Here is a 20,482-nt window from a genome sequence, read left to right on the forward strand (position 1 = left end):
CACTGGATTCAAGTACTAGAATCAAGGAATATATACTTACCATTTTTCCATGTGCATTATGTTTACCTTTGTACTTTGGTAATAAAACTATAATCTTTTAATAAAAGTTATCTTTTTCCCAGTCTCCTCTTTAAGCTAAAGGGAATTTCTCTGCATTACGCCATCTTGTTATCCAACCTGCGATCCTGAGGTTCCAAAAAGGGTAGAGTAATAATTCCCCCTAAACAAAACAGCCCTTTTGGTAACAGGATGCTGAATTTTTAAGAGTCCAGTCCGATGCGTTTCTACTCAGAAGTAACCCCCGTTGTAGTCAATGGGGCTTACTCACAGGAAAGTGTGGATCAGATTGTAGCCTAAATCTCATGCTTTGGCTTGCTGGGAAGACTTGCTTGCTTTGTTTCCGTAGGCTGGAGCACCAAGAGCCTGCACCATCTCAGTCTGAAGAGGGGAATTGGGAAACACTCCCTGGGTTTTTTAAAGCAATCCCCTCTGTTGCTACTGCACCTGCCCCTGTGTGTGTGTGTGAGTGAGTGAGAGAGCGCATGCTGCACCTTGCTGCTTGTGCTCTGGCTACAAAAGTTTTCTGCCCCCCTTCCCCTCTTCAGCCTTGTCTGGCTCAGGGGCTCCAGGAGTGTTACTGTTCCTTTGAAAGGGGAACCTCTTCTGTGGCTCCAGGGCTATTTCCTGCCTGTGCCAGGCAGAGCATTTTTGCTCTGCCTTTTGGGCTGCCTTGAACCGCATGCCATCGAAGGACAAAGGAGGCAAAGGTGTATGTGACTTTCAGTTCCCCCCATTTGTTGAGACAAATCTGCAGATAAAAAAAACCATGGATAAATAGGTTGCACCTGTTTATCTCTGACTGCAGGAGGAACTGCATGTGCATTAGCAATGCTACTTCATGTGTTGCTCCTTTCCCCAATTCAGCTGCTGGGGCTGCATGCATGGAACCCTCTTTACAAAGCAGCAATTGCACCTAACAGCTGTTTGAAAGGGAGAGCAGAGGGGCTGGAAATAGTTTCCATTTCTGCCAACCAGCTGAACTGTGAGGTTATCGCTCTTTTTTTTTTTTTAAGATGGCACTACAGACACAGTTGCAATTAGTCCGCGGAACTCCTTGCACAGGAGGTGGTGATGGCATCTGGCCTAGATGACTTTAAAAAGGAATTGGACAGCTTTATGGAGGAAATGTTCATATGGAGGAAAAGGTTATGGTGGAAAAGACTATTTATGAAGGAAAAGGTTACAAGCTGCGATGGGTAGGTGCAACCTCCTGGTTTTAGAAATAGGCTACCTCAAAATGCCAGATGCAAGGGAGGGCACCAGGATGCAGGTCTCTTGTTGTCTTGTGTGCTCCCTGAGGCATCTGGTGGACTGCTGTGAGATACAGGAAGCTGGACTAGATGGGCCTTTGGCCTGATCCAGTGGGGCTGTACTTATGTTCTTATGGCTCAGGGTGCAGAAAACAATGGTGGGAGAGGACTATCTGCCTGTAAGTCCTACTTCTGAGTGTCCCAGAGGCACCTGTTTTTTGGGGGGCCTCTGTGGGATGCTGGTATAGATGGACCCTGGGTCTGATCTTTGTTTGTTTGTTTCTTTTCAGCCTACAAGGTACAATAGCTATAAATCTACATTCCAGCTTCTTATAATGTCCTATAAATGCACCAGCCAGATGTAATGAATGAGGAAGTAAAAAATAAAAAGGCGTACTAAAAAGAATGACACCAAAAGGTCAGCAGAATGCCCTGGTGTCTCCCAAATGAACATGCACCACGGTTCCAACAGGTCGCATCAGCACACTGGAGCAAACCAAGGGTGAGTTCTTGCTTGAAAGTGATCTCAGACAAACGGTAGTGAGATTCTCCAGAAAAGAGGATCATTTTGCTCAGACGGAGCAGCACAACCTGGCAGGTCGAAAGGACATTTGTAAGCTCCCTGATTTAGTGATTCACGGATGATGAGTGGAAATGAGGTTGCTTTTCTTTCCTTGTGGGTCTGCAGCTGAAAAGGAGGTGGCTTTCACTGCCAATGCAATTCAGGACAGCTCCCCCAGACCCCAAGCCTGGACTCTGCCCACCTTCCCACTCCCTCCAATGGCATTTCAGAGGCTCGGAAATAGAGATGCACATCAGTTCTGGAAATTGTAGTAGGATTATCCCTGCCAAAAATAAGCCAAATGAACCATCAGTTGCCAATTGCATATTTTAACAATAAGCCATTCTGCAGTGTTCAATGTCTGTCTGATGGACTTCCATGAAGTTTCAAAGCGTGGGCAAGAGAAGCAGACTTCAGACTGAGGTATAGTATAGTTTAGTATGCTATAGCAAGGGTATAGCTACCAATGGCACTTAATTCCAAATGCATATGGAAAGGCTTGGGTTGCCCATAGGCTGCAGTCCTATGCACAGTTCAGTTCCCTCAAAGGTCCAGAAACATACACAGGATGGATCAAGCTGCAAGTTCGTAAGGATTTCACATAGAAATCCCCCCCCCCCATTTTCTACAAAGTTAACTGAAATAACAAACTGAAATAAATAAGGGGATTGATATAAATGCAAGAAGAATGCATTTCTTGAATGAACCTCTTGGGTCACGCCAAAGCTCCATCTAATCCTGCATCCTCAAAGCCCCCTCTAAGCCCACCTGCAGATCCTGAAGACAAGAACGCTTCTTCCAGGTGTCTGTCTCCCTCATTCACTCTGCTGTCTCTGAACAATTTGGCTTTCATAGGGAGTTCAGGTTGAAGACTCTTATAAGGAAAGGGGAGATTTATGAGAAGAGGGGACCGCCCCCCCCCATGGACTTCTTATGTAGCAGGTGCAAAAGCACCCCTTTCCTTAATTATAACTCCCCCCTTTCTCTGTCTCCCCACTCCGCATAAATGGCAGCATCCAGCAGATTGTGACCACGGGAGGGGGAGGGTTAAACTCCCCCCCCCCAAGCTCCCCATCTCGGTTCAAACCATCAAGGACCCGATCCTGCTGTGGTAAACGAAAGAAAAACAACCACTTTGAACTAAAAACGCTTCCATGGACAGCTGGGCTCCTGAGCTCTCCCCAGGCATACGAACAAGGGAGCCTACTCCCCCTCCTTCTCTCCTCCTCCTCTTCCACCTTTTCTCCCTCCATGCCAAACCAATTGCTACCCCCCACTTTTTCCTCCCCCCATCTCCTTCCTCCTCCTGCTTTTTTTTCCGCCCTGAAACAAACGCCTGAGTGGCATGAATTATTCAGCCGCTTCCAGTGGCGTAGCTACAGGGGGTGCAAAGCACTAAGTTTTGCAGGGAGCCTCACCGCTGCAGCGTGTAAAGCACTAAAGCGCAGCAGCCTCACCGCTGCAGCATGTGAAGCACAGGGGGAGCAAAACGGAGGCCTCCGTTTTGCTCCCCCGCCCGGAATGGCTCCGAAGGGGAGGGAGGAGGGGCCGCTTCCACGCTGCGGGTGAGGGTCCCTGCAAAACTTACCGCCCAATCCTATGCATGTCTACTCAGAAGTAAATCCCACTATAATCAATGGGACTTACTCGCAGGAAAGAAAAGGAATTGCAGCCTTAGTGCTTTGCCCCTCTCTAGCTACTCCACTACGCCACTTTCCGGTAGGAGAGCAGCCCCAGCGCGCTGGGGGGACGCACCTGGGCAGGGCATCCGAAGGGATCCCTGATGGGGGGAGGGTGAGCTCCGCCCACGGCTCCTGGCCAGCCAGCTTGGGGTTGAGTTGAGGAAGCCACCCGTCCCCTCCAGCCATTGATCGCTCAGCTCAGATCCCTCCCTCGCTCTCCTTCCAGTGTGGCGCGGATGCTCTTTGGACCTGCCCAGGTTGAGCTCTCCAGGTGTGCAGCAGCCGCCGCCGCCTCCTGCCCAGCCACCCACTCGCCTCCTTTCCCCGTCCTTCCAGCCGCGCGTGGGCGTCGCCAGTTCCAGATTCCACCGAGGTGGCGGCGGCAGCGGCGGCGGGGAATCCTCTCCTTGGACGCCGGCGGAGGCATGGCGAAGACGGACGGCGCTGGCCAGACCCCGTTGCCTCCAGCCCGCAGCAGCGAAGAAGGCGCTGTCCAGGGTGCCGAACACCCGAGCGGGCGCCTGAGGCAGTGAAGGCGCCCGGGAGGGAGCCGTCCAGGGTCCTGAACGTCCCAGCCAGTCTCTTGTCGCGGCGAAGGCGCTGTCCAGGGTCCTGAACCTCCGAACTCATCGCCTGCTTCGGTGAAGGCGCCCCCGAGGGAGCCGTCCAGGGTGCTGAATGCTCAAGCGTGGAACCTGCTGCAGCGAAGAAGGCGCGCCCCGGGGGAGCTATCCGGGGTACTGAACGTTCCAACTCGGCGCGTCGCTTTGGGATCAGCACTTCCCCCTCGTTCCATTGGGAAGGTGGAGGAAGCGATCAGTTGGTCGCTTCTCTTCTTTTTCAAGCAGTTTCTTCCCTCCAAGGAGTTGGGCTGATTTTTTTTTTTTGCCTCCAAGAGTTTCTCTTTTGCTATCCCTCCACCCCCCTCTTCTGATGCGCCCTGGTTACACAAGCTTGTGTAAGCCAGTGGTGGGCTTGGAGTGATCGACCAGCCGCAACTGGCCCGGCAAAGGGCGGGAGGTCTTGGAAGTGAGCGTGGTCATGTTGCGAGCCAGCTGGGGTGGTAGCAGCAGCAGCAGCAACATCCCGGCAGACGCGCAGGCGCAATCCCCGGGCAGGCTGCAGTTCCTGAGCAGCGTGTGCAGCCTTGCCACAGTCTGGGCTTCACCAGCCGCTGGAGCGCTACTACCATGAACTGCCTCGTCCACCTTCCCACAGCTACTCCACGGCCCTGGGCGCAAGACACCTTCCGAGCCCCTCCCAGCCGCCCCCACTGCGACTCCTTGGCTCCAGAGCCCGGCTCCTCAAGCGCAGGATGCCGGGGGGCAAGAGAGGGCTGGTGGCACCACAGAACACATTCTTGGAGAACATCGTCCGGCGCTCCAGTGGTAAGCTGACTTCTCCTTCTTCTTCCTCTGGACTGAGGGTTGGTGCAGAGGAGGAGAAAACCGAGTCTAAGTGCCTCAAAGTTAGGAACTTCAACACCCCCTCCCCCCTCAACTTGCATGTAGGTGAAGCTGAGAAAAAGTGGCAGTTTCTACAGAACATTCTTTAAAGTCATTTCTGCCCAACATGGCATATATGCAACAGGGACCAAATATGTACACCTGTGAGCCGGGCAAAAATGTGTTAACAGATGATAAAAATAGTTATAATAAGCCTATACATGGTAATGTGCAAATTAGAATGAGCAAAGTTCTCTGCACCCAGGATGGTGGATAAAGAAGGATAAGAAGAGGGATGCAAGACAGTTGGCAACAAGTTACATGTTCAGGAAGGGAGTTAAAGGCACAGGTAGTGGTGTAGCTAGAGGGAGTGCAAAGCACTCAGTTTTGCAGGGAACCTTACCACAGCATGCAAGCAGCCCCTCCCCTCCTTGTACACCTCCATTTTACTGCCCCTGCCCAGAATGGCTCCAAAGGGGCTGTTTGCATACCACAGTGAGGTGCCCTGTAAAACTTAGTGCTTTGCACCCCCTCTAGCTACGCCACTGCAGGGAGTACACAAGACAGTAAGAGACTTGTACCCTATTGCCTATCCTATCCTGCATCCTTTGTGTGTGTGTGTGTGTGTGTGTGTGTGTGTGTGTGTGTGGCACCAGGGGAAAATGTAATTGTTGGCATAAAAGGGCAATGCCCAACACCCTACTCTCCTCCCATCAGTAGGAACCAAAGGCCTGGAGAAACTTGAAAGGCATTCTGTGTTTTGGAAATGGTTGAATGGGTAAAAAAGATGAAAAGGAGAATAGGAAACCCTCATTTTCCTATTTTTCCTTCTCTCCTTGCCTTTCCTCCTATTTTTTTTTTAAACTCTCTAGAATGTGACTGAGAGGAAGACTTTGCCTCAAATACTTGGAGAGATCTTTGATAAAGTAACACAGAGTGTCAAGGCCTTATCGTAATAGAACTTAAAATGCACACTTTCTTAGCTAAAGGCATTCATACTGATAGTAAAAGGTATGATGCAAAAAGAGAGAGAGAGAATCCTCTAGACCATTACTTTCTGATATCAATCTTCTTGCAAGGAAGTGCATCTACAGCATGTAGATAATAGATAACGCACAATCCATTTATACTTTGTAATGGCATTTAAATTATCTATCCACTTTTTGTTTTACTTTTGGGTGTTACATATATTTGTTTTGGTCAGTCTGAATATTATGAAGCCAAAGGGACTTTATTCAGCCTCCTAGATATTTTAACTGTATACTCCTGGAATAAGTACTCATGACATCTGTGTGATAATTTATTGAGCACTCTTTAACTTTTATTTATTCATTGATCAATCACACTTGTGTCAAGTGATGTATATGGGATGATCCCATTTTGTCCCTGGGAGAAGTATAGATTTGGTACTCAACTCAGGAAAACCCGTGTTCTTCGGTCTGCCATGAACTGGTTAGGTGATGTTAGGCACACCACTCAGTGCCCCCCATATTAGTTCACATATCTTAGAGTTGTTGTAAAGATTACAACATGTGCAGTGCTTCAAACCCTTGAGGGCCAAATCCTATCCAATTTTCCAGTGCTGGTGCTGCTGTGCCAAGGGGGCATGTGCTGCGTCCTGTAGTAGGGGAGCAATCATGGAGACCTCCTCCAGGTAAGGGAATATTTGTTCCCTTTCCTTGGGGCTGCTGTGCAGCTGCCCTGGCACTAGAAAGTTGGATAGGATTGGGCCCTGAAAGTGCTACACTCAGCTATTACTGAGTAATAGCTCAGTGCTATTACTTTCCTCAAGCTTTTAGAGAGAGGTGGGAGGGCTGAAGAAATAGTGACTTACTCAAGGCCATCTAGTGGACTTCCCAGTTGAGAGAGAATTTGAACTCATCTCCTCAATCCCCCCCACTACACCCTATTGGTTTATATCAGGGGTGCCCAAACCCCGGCCCTGGGGCCACATGCGGCCCTCGAGGTCTCTCAATGCGGCCCTCAGGGAGCCCCCAGTCTCCAATGAGCCTCTGGCCCTCCAGAGATTTGTTGGAGCCCGTACTGGCCCAACGCAACTGCTCTCAGCATGAGGGTGACTATTTGACTTCTTGCGTGAGCTATGGGATGAGGGCTTCCTGAACTGCTTGCTGTTTCATGTCTGTGATGCAGTAGTGGCAGCAAAGGAAAGGCCAGCCTTGCTTGTTCAAGGCCTTTTATAGGCTTTGAACTATTGCAAGACCTTCATTCATTCATATAAGTTCATCTTTAATATATTCATTTATGTAAACTTATGTAAATTTATTCAAATTTTAAATGTAAATTAATTCTTTTTTTTCCCCCCGGCCCCCGACACAGTGTCAGAGGGCTGATGTGGCCCTCCTGCCAAAAACTTTGGACACCCCTGGTTTATATTATTTTAATATCCTGGTTTATTGCGTGCAAGACTTTAAAAACTATTTTATTTAAAGACTTTTACTATCATTTCTTTCTTTCTTTCTTTCTTTCTTTCTTTCTTTCTTTCTTTCTTTCTTTCTTTCTTTCTTTCTTTCTTTTGGTTTTGTCTGAAAACCAAGGTGCATATTTAAAGGGATTCTAGGAAACATGGTGGCAGAAATCCTTTGGATCTAGTAAAAAGCAGAAAGCAGTTCTCAAAATCCATATCTCCCTGTATGGGGAATATTTCAGCAAGAATACTGAAAAAATATATAATTCAGTACTTTTGGAAGTTTTTCCCTCTCATATTTCACATGTGATTGAAAATATATGTCATTCCATTAAAGTAATGGAATACTTTAGTAAAGAATGCAGGTGAATTAAGCAAAAGGGATTGTTTTATTATGGGATGGTTAACACAATACTTTTGGTTCTCCCAGTTTTCCTTGTTCATCCATTCATGCTGATAATTCAGTCTTAATATATTTCTAGACTGCCTTTTTGCCATTTGGTACTCAAATCAGCATGAAAAGGATTGAATACAAAATAATAGCACACTCCACGACAAGACATTATTTAATGAACTTTCTAAAAGGTTAGAAAAATCTATGGAGAATCGGTCTACCACTCGTTATTGGCCATGATAGTTAGATAGAGCCTCCATGTATAGAGGCAGTGTATCCCCGAACACCAGACACAGCTGGCCAGTAACAAGGAAAGGCCATTCTCTTAATGTGAGTTTACTGAAGACACTTGGCTGCTGGTCAGTGTTGGAAATATGCTGGATTAGATGGACCTTTGGTTGGTCTATCAAAAGTGTTTTTTTTAATTATAAGCATAAGAAAAACTTATTAAACAGAAAAAATTCTAACTCAAATCTCAATTAAATACCCACAATTTAAAAAGTGTTCCTAGTACATTAGTTCTATTATTTTGTTCTTTATACTTGGGCCAACCCATTCCTAAACTGGCCTATTGTACAACCAATGCAGCTCAGAGCATGTTGGAGATCTCCATGAGGTAAAGGGACATATTTCACCTTACTGCAAGTAAAGCCCCAGCCACACCTATGGGGTTCTCAGATCTCCACTAGGTATAACACTGGCAAAAATCTGGTAAGCGCCATGTAGGGCTGTCCAGCCCGGGGGTTTGGATACAGTGTGCATCACTACCACTGATCCTGCCCCCTTCCTGGGCCTGATCCACATCCTGTTCCACTCTCCCCCACCCACACTGCCTCCCCCCCTCCAAAATGCCTTCCTGCCAACCACTCCCAGCCCCTGCACCACCCAGTGTACCCAACGTACCCAACCAGCTCATGAATAGCCGCAAACATGACTTACAACATGTTTGTGACAGTCTGAGCTGGTGTGGGGATGGCCATACCAGCTCAAGCTTGAGTTAGGATCTCACTGGGACATCCACTAAAATTGAGTGTTGGGAGAGTTAGAACAGACAAGAGAAAATATTTATTTACTCAGCTTGTGGTTGGTCTGTGGAACTCCTTGCCACAGGATGTGGTGATGGTGTCTGGCCTGGACGCCTTTAAAAGGGGATTGGACAAGTTTCTGGAGGAAAAATCCATTACGGGTTACAAGCCATGATGTGTATGCGCAACCTCCTGATTTTAGAAATGGGCTATGTCAGAATGCCAGATGCAAGGGAGGGCACCAGAATGAGGTCTCTTGTTATCTGGTGTGCTCCCTGGGGCATTTGGTGGGCCGCTGTGAGATACAGGAAGCTGGGCTAGATGGGCCTACGGCCTGATCCAGTGGGGCTGTTCTTATCTTCTTATGTTCACTGCTAATAACACAAACACAATTTTCATAGAAAAAATATGCTTTTTTGGAAATTTGTGTTAAGCTACAATTGTGCACTTTAGAAGAAATGCCCCCCCCTTTTTTTTCCTATTGTGGCTATGGAGCTATATTGAAGTACTGCAAACTCTTGCAACCCAATCCTTTCTCAGTCTGTACTGCATGCTATGGGCCAGCTGGGAGACCAGACAGCCCATGAGAGACATTTTTTATTTACCTCCCGATAGACTGCCTGATTCCCAATGGGTCACCTCAGTTCTATTCCACTGGTTCTGCTGATGTACGTCTGAAGGGCCTTTGGGGCTGATCTGGCCTGGAAGGGTGGGGATAGGAACCGGTGTGCATGGCTGCTGCTGAGATCCACCACCTCCCAACCCTGAACCAGCCCTGGCCCAACTCCCTCCCTGCTCTGATCCACCCCGTTCCTTCCCTGCCACTGACTTATTGGTAGTGCAGGCCAGTATCACCTGCACACTACCTTCAGGGCTTGGTCCTGGAGGCAGCAGCCTGCAGATTGGCTACTGCATTAGTGACCTGGACCTTACCCTATCAGGTCTCAAGACCCAGAACACGAAGGTAAGGATAGGATTAGGCTATTAATATTCCTTTTGAATTTTCCCATATATACAGCCAGGTTATGATGACAGCAGATAGTTTAATTTTCTTCTTACACCGCTATGCTGGACTAAATGGACCTTGGTCTGTCCCTCTAAAGGCCTTTCAAAATTAAGACTCCATCTTGTCCAGCATTCTGTTCCCAGTGCATGCAGCACTTTTACCTATTCAAAGAACATAGAAACAGAGGTCAGATGACCGGTAAAATACATGTGCCGTTTGTGATATCCAGTGAGAGTTTGGATAAAAGAACCTTGCAAATAAGTTTGCCTTTAAAAGGGGATTGGACAAGTTTCTGGAGGAAAAATCCATTACAAGCCATGATGTGTATGCACAACCTCCTGATTTTAGAAATGGGCTATGTCAGAATGCCAGATGCAAGGGAGGGCACCAGGATGAGGTCTCTTGTTATCTGGAGTGCTCCCTGGGGCATTTGGTGGGCCGCTGTGAGATACAGGAAGCTGGACTAGATGGACCTGTGGCCTGATCCAGTGGGGCTGTTCTTATGTTCTTAAGTTTGGAATTTTTGGTTTTTTGGTGATAACCATCACCTTTGTGTCCATGAACTTCCCAAAGCACTTGGTTGGCTGCTGTTGGAAACAGAAAAGTATCCAGGACTACCTACATAAGAAGAGCCCCGCCGGATCAGGCCAAAGGCTTATCCAGCTTCCTCTGTCTCACAGTGGCCCACCAAATGCTTCAGGGAGCGCACAAGACAGCAAGACACAGCCTGTGTCCTGGTGCCCTTCCTGCATCTGGCATTCTGAGGAAGTCTACTTCTAAAATCAGGAGTCTGCATATGCCTACCATGACTTGTAACCTGTGATGGGCTTTTCCTCCAGTGCAACTGTTACCCTGCACATGCCTGATCTCATCTGGTCTCGGAAGCTAAGCAGGATCAGGCCTGGTTAGTACTTGGATGAGAGACTGCCTGGGAATACCACATGCTGTGGGCTTATACCATAGTCTTTCGAGTCTGAAGGTTGCCAACCATTTGTCCAATCCCCTCTTAAAGGCATCTAGGCGAGATGCCATCACCACTTCCTGTGGCAAGGTGTTCCACAGACTAATTACATGCTGGGTAAAGAACTATTTTCTTTTGTCTGTCCTCACCCTCCCAACACTCAATTTTAGTGGATGCCCCCTTGTTCCAGAGTTATGTGAGAGGGAAAAGAGCATCTCTCTATCCACCTTATCCATCCCCTGCACAATTTTGTATGTCTCAATCATGTCCCCCCTCAGGTGCCTCTTTTCTTGATTGAAGAGCCCCAAATACTGTAGCCTTTCCTCATAAGTGTTCATTTAGAAAAGAGGTGCCTGACTGGGGGCATGACTGAGACATACAAAATTATGCAGGGGATGGATCCTAGAACTAGAACTTACCTAGAACTTAGTCTGATCCAGTGTGGCAATCCTTGTGTTCTTATGATAAACTGTCAGAGTCTCAGTTGAGACTATGATATCAGAAACGAATGACTCAATCCTACATATCCTCCCATGCATCAATGCAACAGCGCCAATGCTGAATCCCATGGTGATGTTTTGGTATCGGGAGGCCTCCTCGGGATAAGGGAACATTTGTTCCCTTCCTCCAGGGTATGCCCCAGCTGGCCTGGTGGGGCAGCTTGGACCTGTGCCAGCTATATAGCTGGCCCAAGTCTGCATTGACCTGTGAAGGTGGAGGGAGTCCAAGGACGGGGCTAGGATTTGGCATGCATGCTGAGATCCATCACCTTCCACCTGTTGCAGCTAAACTTGCCCCTGCCGTAGACCTGATCTGCCCACCCCCTGCCCATTGCCTCCTCATTCTGCCACCCCTTCTGGCCACATTCTGCCCTCCCCCATCTCACCTCCACTGCCATCTTGCCTGTATCAGCAGGTCTTCTCTGGTCTGCTGGTGTGTGCAAGAAGGCTCCGGTCTCCCTGCAGGCACTCTGGCAGTGTGTGACTCCATATGTTGCAGAATATCTTTTGCGACAGTCATCAGGCAGCTTACACTGGTGGAGTGCTTCTTCTGCCTGTGGGGTAGCCCAATAGGATCGGGCTGCCCAATGTGTTGCGATATCAGCCTTAGACCTGGATAAACGCCAAAAAGCTGAGTGGACGAGAGAAAAGGCTGAATCCAAGATTTCACATTATCCAGTCAGTAAAATCATCAATGTAATCCATAAATAGGTTAGATCCTTTACAACCACGACAAGTCAAATCAATATTCTCCCTAGACCAGCACCCTATCCCTGACAGGGGCCAGGACCAAGCATCCCAGGACATTTCAATAAGCACACATATTATGCACCAAACCTGGAATTGTACTAAAACAGGTCTGCTTTACAGGAGGCCTTATAGTGTGGTGGCTCATGAATCGGTTTTGGGCCTAAATTGGTACCACCGTCATCACTGCCCCTGGCATGGACTGACGGGGACAGTGTAATGAGTGATATGCAATAGGTTGTGGGGTGCATGTGGATTGCTGGGACTAGATGTGTCCTGTGGATGCACAATGTTTTATCCTTTGTCCAACTTCAACCTCTGAAAGGTTCTTAAGAACCTGGTCTAGAGGGTAGAGCCTCCATTTGCCTGAAGATTAACATCCACAAGGTCGCCAGTTCGAGGCCACCGGCACCGTGTGACCTTGAAGCAGCTGGCAAGCTGCAGCTGAGCTGTTCCATCTGCTCGGAGCGTGGGAGGATGGAGGCCAGAATGTTAAACCAGATCGGAGTGTAACACCTTGAATGTGGTGGTTCTTGAAAGAGAGAACCTTCTTTCAATTTGTAAAAATCCCTGCGTGGATTTAATAAGCCTGCCTGTGTAAACCGCCTTGAATAAAGTCTTGAATAAAGACCAAGAAAGGCGGTATATAAATACTGTATATTATATTATGTTATATGTGAGTCGGTTTGACTCTGTTTAGCCGTTGCTTCAGCGGCTACACTGGCTGCCGGTTCTGTTCAATTCAAGGTGCTAGTTTTGACTTTTAAAGCCCTTTACGGCTCGGGTCCGGGTTTTTGAGGGACCGCCTCCTTCCCTACAATCCTGCCCATGCTCTTAGATCATCGGGGAGGGGGCCCTTTTGACTGTGCCGCCACTAAGAGATGTGAGAGGGGCAGAGGCCAGGAAGAGGGCCTTCTCGGTGGTGGCCCCCGAACTGTGGAATACCCTTCCCTTAGAACTGAGAACTGCTCCCTCATTGCTAACGTTTCAGTGTGGACTGAAGACCTTTTTATTTCAAAAAGCTTTTAATTGTTGACAGGCTGGCTGGTGTTCTTGCTTCTTATATGAAAATCCACGGGGTTTGTTTGTTTTTAGATTTTTTTAATTATTGTAAATTGTTTTTAATGTTGTATTTTTAAAGTGTTTGTAAGCCGCCTTGTGTGCCCGTTGGGCAAAAAGGCGGGGTATAAATTAATAAAATAAATAATAATAATAATAATAATAATAATAATAATAATAATAATAATAATAATAATAATAATATCTTCTTGGGGGGTGCAAGGGTAAATAGAATGCCACTTGCAGGAGAGTGGCAGTGAGATGCAGGTCTCTGGTTGTCCTGTGTGCTCCCTGAGGCATCTGGTGGGCCACTACGAGACACAGGAAGCTGGACTAGATGAGCCCTGGGCCTGATCCAGTGGGGATCAGGCCCTTTGTTCTGAGCACTTTGACCAATAGCTCTTTGCAGTCGCTCTTTCCATAACTTTGCCTAGCCCGATCCATGTGCTGGGGTCCACTCTATGCCTGGCCTCAGGCAGCAAGGGACTGCTGCTATTCCTTCTTACCAAAGCTGTTAGGTCTGTTAGGTCCACGAGGATGCTTGCTAGAAGATTGTGGAGAAGCAGCGGTTGCAGTACAGAGAATCTTAATCTTTTTCCTGTGCCATTTTACAATTCTCTGGAGCCCTGCCCATGGACTCAGCAGTGGGGCCAGGGCATCTGGGAATTATAATGCGCCATAGAGGGGAAGAATGAGGCTGACCTATTGCAGTTGCTCCTCCCCATCCCTTGAATGGGACTCCTGTAGTGCGTCTGATGTAGTTGCAGGTGGAAGAATGGAGGAGGACTTGCAACCATTTGCTGCCTGGTTCCCAGCCACTGGGAGGGAGAGGCTTCTAAAGCATGGGGGACCATGTCATGTGGGTCTCTCTTAGAGGGCTTTTGCCCCAGGGCCCCCCAAATGCTGGTGCTGCCACTAGACAGAGACACCTGATAGGCTAAAAAATGGTCTGTTCTGGCAAACACACTGCCCCTGCCCAGCCTTCATAGGCTCATCTGCTCTGACATCACAGAAAGTAAAGCAACATAGAGAATGGATGATGGGCAGATCCCAAAGGATCTCCTCTATGGAGAACTCGTGCAAGGAAAGCGCCCTACAGGTAGACCACAGCTGCGATACAAGGACATCTGCAAGAGGGATCTGAAGGCCTTAGGGATGGACCTCAACAAGTGGGAAACCCTGGCCTCTGAGCGGCCCGCTTGGAGGCAGGCTGTGCAGCATGGCCTCTCCCAGTTTGAAGAGACACTTGGCCAACAGTCTGAGGCTAAGAGGCAAAGAAGGAAGGCCCATAGCCAGGGAGACAGACCAGGGACAGACTGCACTTGCTCCCAGAGTGGAAGGGATTGTCACTCCCGGATTGGCCTTTTCAGCCACACTAGACGCTGTGCCAGAACCACCATTCAGAGCGCAATACCAGAGTCTTTCGAGACTGAAGGTTGCCAATACATAGATCTGATCTCCCTCACTTCAAGAAGATCTTTAAGCAGAGGCTTAAACAGGCACCTGCTGGAGATGCTCTAGGATAGTGGTTCTAAGTTCTTGCATGGGCAGGAGGGGGGAGGCAGCAGGGGTGGGGGAAGGCAGCGGCGTGATCCCCAGGATCGTGCCACTCAGGGGGGCTGCAGGGGCTTGGGTACACGTACACACCCTGCGCGACCCTGCGTGACCTGCAGCAGGGCTCCCCGCAGCAGTGAAAGTAGATGCAGAGTGATCGCGCCCTGAAATGGATCGCGTCGATCCCCAGGATCACACTACTGCTTCCTCCCTGGCTCCAGGCTGCCCCCGTCCCTTAAGGGGGCAGGGGCCAGGGCTCACAGGCTGGGGCGTCGCGATGCCTCTGTTTGAAAAGCCCTGCTCTCGGAGGATTACCTGCTACAGGCAGGTGGTTGAACTAGATGACCTTGTACTTCCCAAGTCTATAAATCTATGATTCTGTGAACATTTTAACTGCTCAGAGAAAGAGTCAGTTCTGTAATTTGGACAAAGCTTGTCAAGCAGAAATGTAGCTTGTCTGAAAAAAAAAATACTTCATGGAGGCTAAGAGCAAGGTGGGCTAGTGGGAAGAGGGTTGAAGTGAGGACTACTGGAGTAGGATGCTTCATCACCAGGGAGGGGGAGGAGGAAGGATGGTGGTGATAAAAACTGCATTCTAACATCTCATGCTGTAGTCGGTCTATGACTGACCTACTTTTCATTTATTTCAAGTCTCCCTTTGTTGCCGCATTATGGAGCAGGGCAAAGGAAAAGGACAGTTCAATTGAAAAGGTGGACAATCTTCATTTTGACATTATTATTATTTTATTAATTTATACCCCGCCTTTTTGCCCAACGGGCACACAAGGCGGCTTACAAACACTTTAAAAATACAACATGAAAAACAATCATTAAAAAACAATTTACAATAATTAAAAAATCTAAAAACAAACAAAACCCGTGGATTTTCATATAAAAAGCAAGAAGCAAGAACGCCAGCCAGCCTGTCAACAATTAAAAGCTTTTTGAAATAAAAAGGTCTTCAGTCCACACCGAAACGTTAGCAACGAGGGAGCAGTTCTCAGTTCTAAGGGGAGGGTATTCCACAGTTTGGGGGCCACCACCGAGAAGGCCCTCTTCCTGGCCGCCGCCCCTCTCACATCTCTTAGTGGCGGCACAGTCAAAAGGCCCCCCCCCCCGATTAACTAAGAGCACGGGCAGGATTGTAGGGAAGGAGGCGGACATGGTTTTCATGTTGAAGATCCAACAGTGCCACTGTTCAGGGGCACAACCAGACCGGAATATTTTTTTGCTGCTGAAAGTTGTGTAAGAAAGACTAGAGTTGCAAAGAATCTCTCTCTCTCTCTCTCTCTCTTTCTCTCTCTCTCTCTCTCTCTGTCTTTTGTCCTATCCCTGCTTTCTTCATTCTCAGAATTCGCTTCTCTCTTTTCTTTAACATGAAATAGGCACTGTTGTGGCTGTGCGCTCATTCTGCTAGACCCCTCAACCATTTCTTCAGCTCATTTATCTTAGCAGAAGCTTAAACCAACCACATCACTATGATCCAGGTCCTTCCTGTTAATCTTTACATTAGCCCCAGACTCTTTGCTAACAATGTGCAAGGAGACTTTTTTTTTTTTCATTAGGGTAGAGTGCTCATTTTCACCCCCAAATGCTTGGCACATGGTATAGCCTGTGGATAGTTTCATCATGTTACAAGCTATTTTCTCAGCCAGGCCTAAAGTTCTATTGGTGGATAGATAATTTTTATCTAAGAGTTCATCACTTGACATTACAATCTACAATGTTATAGCTGGGCCAATGCAAGGCTCTGGGGTGGGTGGGGAGGAGGCAAGAAGGAGGCGGGAGGGAGGTGTTCTGGGCCAGGGGGAGGGTGGGTAGTGGGTGGCCCTGGGGGCAGGCGGGTGGGGAGCAGGTGCCGGGGCTGGGATCCAGCAGTTATGCTGGATCCCAACCCCTGTTCCTGAGGATACCCATAGGGGCCAGGGCGCCTTACCCAATTCTGGCCTCTATCCTGTTCTGGATACAGCTGAAGCCTCTTGGTTTGCCTGTTCCAGCGCAGGATAGGATTGTGCCCTAAGTTGTATTTTTAACATGCAGGAGTGGAGTGGGGGTCCAGGATGATTCCAATTTTTGCCTCAGTGGTTCACAGACTCCAAAATTTTGGGAACCACTGGCCTATATAGAAACAGGCAGGGCCCTAGCAAGACGTTGTTGACAGATGAGATTTGATTAAGCTCTTGGACGGTAGTGGTTGACTAGCAGACATGAATTCCAAACTTGAATGAGCAAGAGGAAACACCTGCCTTTGCACCGTGCAGCTGAGGTCTATCTGGTGAGCACATATTAGATACAGAGCCAGACCAATGTAAAAAACATGGTGACGGTTTTTGTAAAGCCAGTCGGAGACCAGTAATCCCCTCACTTCAAACACCTTTTAAGATGACTGGATTGTTTTCTGTGATCTTTGTATCTTTGAGTGGTTTTCAGACGTTGTCTCCTGGGGGAACACTTTCTATGGCTTATCTGCCAAGGTGCAGCAGAATGTCTATCCTGTGCCTGGTGCAGGAGGGTCTTGGATGAGTCTCAGAGTGATTCGGTTTACCCAAGAAATAGACTGTGGCTCAGTGGAGAGCTCGGCAGAGAGCATGTAGAGGCTTCCAGCTTCAGTCCCTGGTGCCTCCAGCTATGGAGGGGCAGAGAAAGGCCTTTTTGTGAAATAATAATATAATAATATACAGTATTTATATACCGCCTTTCTTGATCTTTATTCAAGACTTTATTCAAGGCAGTTTACACAGGCAGGCTTATTAAATCCACGCAGGGATTTTTACAAATTGAAAGAAGGTTCTCTCTTTCAAGAACCACCACATTCAAGCTGTTACACTCCGATCTGGTTTAACATTCTGGCCTCCATCCTCCCACGCTCCGAGCAGATGGAATAGCTCGGCTTCAGCTTGCCAGCTGCTTCAAGGTCGCACGGTGCCGGTGGCCTCGAACTGGCGACCTTGTGGATGTTATCTTCAGGCAAATGGAGGCTCTACCCTCTAGACCAGACCTCCTGCCCAGATTCTCCCTGAAACCGTGGAGAATTGCTGCTCAGTGGTGTCACTAGGGTTCACGTCACCCGGTGCGGGAGGCCAGCGCGTCACCCCCCCATGCAGTGGACGGGGCAACAACCCAGGTGGTGGGCGTGGTGATGTACTATCACCCCACCCCCACTGGATTTTTGGCTGTACCTTTTGATAGAACACAGATATGTCAATGCGGTTTGTTTCATTGCTTTCTGCATGAAATCACACATTGATTGATATATAACATGATGGTATTATTCCTCCAAACTGATTTTAGTGGTTTTGGTCACTAGTGGTGTCACACGCACCCCAGGGTGTCAACTTACTAACACCTTAGTGCAGCAGTTCTCAAACTTTTAGCACTGGGACCCACTTTTTAGAATGATAATCTGTCTAAGACCCACCAGAAGTGAGGTCATGGTGGAAGTGGCATCATCAGGCAAATTAAAATAAATAAGTATAAATAATTAAAGTAGAACAAATAATTAAATAAGCAGAAACCAGCCCTGTTCCACCAAGTGAATTTCCTCTGTAGTCTGCCTGCAATGTCCCGTCCCCCGTCCCCCCAAATCAGGAAGGTTTTCAGCCCTACCCAGTGCCCAGTTAAATTTAAGAACTTCTGTTTAAACCAGATCACTGTCAGGATCCACCTGGCTTTGCAGGTCTCAAAGAAATTCATCTTATCAGCTGAAGCCTCTGTTTTGATCCTTTTTAGTGGGGGGGGGGGGGGGAGGCTGACTTCTGGAGCACTTGTTTACCTGCAGGTGCATAGGATCAGGACCATTCTGGTAGCCTTGCACTCTCCTTCACCTGATCTTCCACACCAGTCAAGGCACGTTTGCTTACTCGCGAGTAAACGCAACCGTGAGGCTTTGTTTCGCTTTCCATAGGGCTCAATACATTCATCTGCTTGGAGGGAGGGACTTCCTTCTCAGGTGTTTTTGGGGCTGCATTCATTGGATCAGGACCATTCTGGTATCATTGGATTCCTCTCAGCCTGCCCTTTCCGAAGGACTAAGGCAAGTTTGTTTACTCACAATTAAACACGCGATACAGCTCACTTTCACTTTCCATAGGGATCCATGCATTTTTTGTTCTCCAGTTTTTTGGCCATAACTTTTGATAGAAAGGAGATATTTGGGTTTTTGCTTTGCATTCTGCTCGAAATTCTGCATCCAAAGGCATGTAATATGATGGGGTTACTCCTAACCACTGCGATTTTAGTGTGTCGCCCCCCCCCAGTGTGTGTCACCCCCCCATTCGCATCCCCCGGTGCGGCCCGCACCCCCCTAGGAAAGCCACTGTAATGCTGCTGGCCTGTTTGGGAAAGAGTAAGCTAGAGGGGCTAATGGTTTCACATGCTATAGGAGTGCTTCGAATATAATGCAGGGCAGCGGCTAGGTCTGTGTATTGCGAACCGATCATGCAGCTAGAACATCCTCCTGTGATTGTAGGAGATGATTGGCAGCAACGGGCAAACTCTGTTCAGAATGCCTGCTTGGCATTTCAGATCTTTTCAAGGCAAACTCTCCGTAAGTGTCTGGAGAACCCTAGCACTCTCCACAACACAGGCTAACAAACCTAGTGGAGCCGACAGATTCATTCCAGAAATGTTAACTTTTGTTTTTGTTCCAAAGCAGATGCCATGCTTGTCTGCTGGGACAGAAACTAACAGCCCAATCCTTTGCTGAGTGGGCACTGGCATTGTGGCCGCTGCAGCCACTGCACTGGCTCTGGGTGTCATAAAGGTACCGCAAAGCATTTTTTCATGCCACATGACTAAATGATGCTGGTGGGAAGGCCTGCACTGTCCCATGGACACCACATCTTGCCCAATAGCTGATGGGATAGATAGCTGTGCAGGGCATTGGGGAAGGGAGGGGAGGAGGTGGGGATAGAGGGTTTGGGGTGGGGGAAGGTGTTTTGGGGTAGGGGGAGGACAAAGGAGGAAATTCAGGTCTGGGAAGAGGTGGGAATGGCTGAGCAGCTCTGCCACATCCTGGTGATGGTTGTCAACCTTCAGTCTTGAAAGACTATGGTATAAGCCTACAGCACCCCGTATTCCCCGGCGGTCTCCCATCCAAGTACTAACCAGGCCTGACCCTGCTTAGCTTCCGAGATCAGACGAGATCGGGCATGTGCAGGGTAACAGTTGCCACATCCTACTTTGCCACCACAGCTTTGGTTCTGTGCCAGTGAATTAGCTATTGTAGAACTGGGTAGTCCCATTGAGCAGGCTGGGAACAATGTTCCCTCACCCAGAGAAAATATTCTTCCTGCTCAATTCCAGTGTTGGAAACAGAATGAGTCCAGCGACCACACTGCTCCAGCGTTGGATGGGTTTGGGCAGTAAGACTCATATGATACTGTAAGGCAAACAAATTTATTGTGGCATGAACTTTCATGGGCAAGAGTACTTTGGAACTGCAGATCCATCCTTGACATGTCTACTCAGAAGTAAATTCCAAACACAGGGAGCCTTGTTCAGCTGGGCTTCACCCCCAGGTGATTACACATAGGATTGCAACACAAGTGGGCTCTAGGAGTCCATGAAAGTTTATACCACTATATGTTTGTTTTCTCATGACACAGGACTCTTTGTTCTTTTAAAACTTAACAGCCTTCATCTAGTACTTTTTAAAGACTGTGATTATTTTGTTACATTTTGGGTTGTATTTGGCATTTGGTCACCTTTTGCAACTGCCAGATGTTAAACTTATGTTGCTCAAAGTCGGTTCAAATGTATTGTCTTGAACATAAGTCATCATAACAGGAATCAGGAAGTCACAAATCAGTAT

The 20,482-nt window shown here is 48.0% G+C and overlaps 1 protein-coding gene and 1 pseudogene across 1 annotated transcript in view; one reads left to right on the forward strand and one right to left on the reverse strand.

Moving 5' to 3' along the window:
- Positions 1-4,869: 4,869 nt before the first annotated feature.
- Positions 4,870-20,482, forward strand: part of KCNH5 (potassium voltage-gated channel subfamily H member 5) — a 199,795-nt gene continuing 184,182 nt past the window's right edge. Inside the window, exon 1 of the mRNA XM_066612337.1 lies at positions 4,870-4,942. Coding sequence (XP_066468434.1) covers positions 4,870-4,942 — 73 coding nt within the window. The remainder of the gene's footprint in view (positions 4,943-20,482) is intronic.
- LOC136637278 (5S ribosomal RNA) lies at positions 19,728-19,847 on the reverse strand (annotated as a pseudogene).

This window comes from Tiliqua scincoides, chromosome 1 (assembly GCF_035046505.1).
Source record: "Tiliqua scincoides isolate rTilSci1 chromosome 1, rTilSci1.hap2, whole genome shotgun sequence".
NCBI classification, from domain to species: Eukaryota; Metazoa; Chordata; class Lepidosauria; order Squamata; family Scincidae; genus Tiliqua; species Tiliqua scincoides.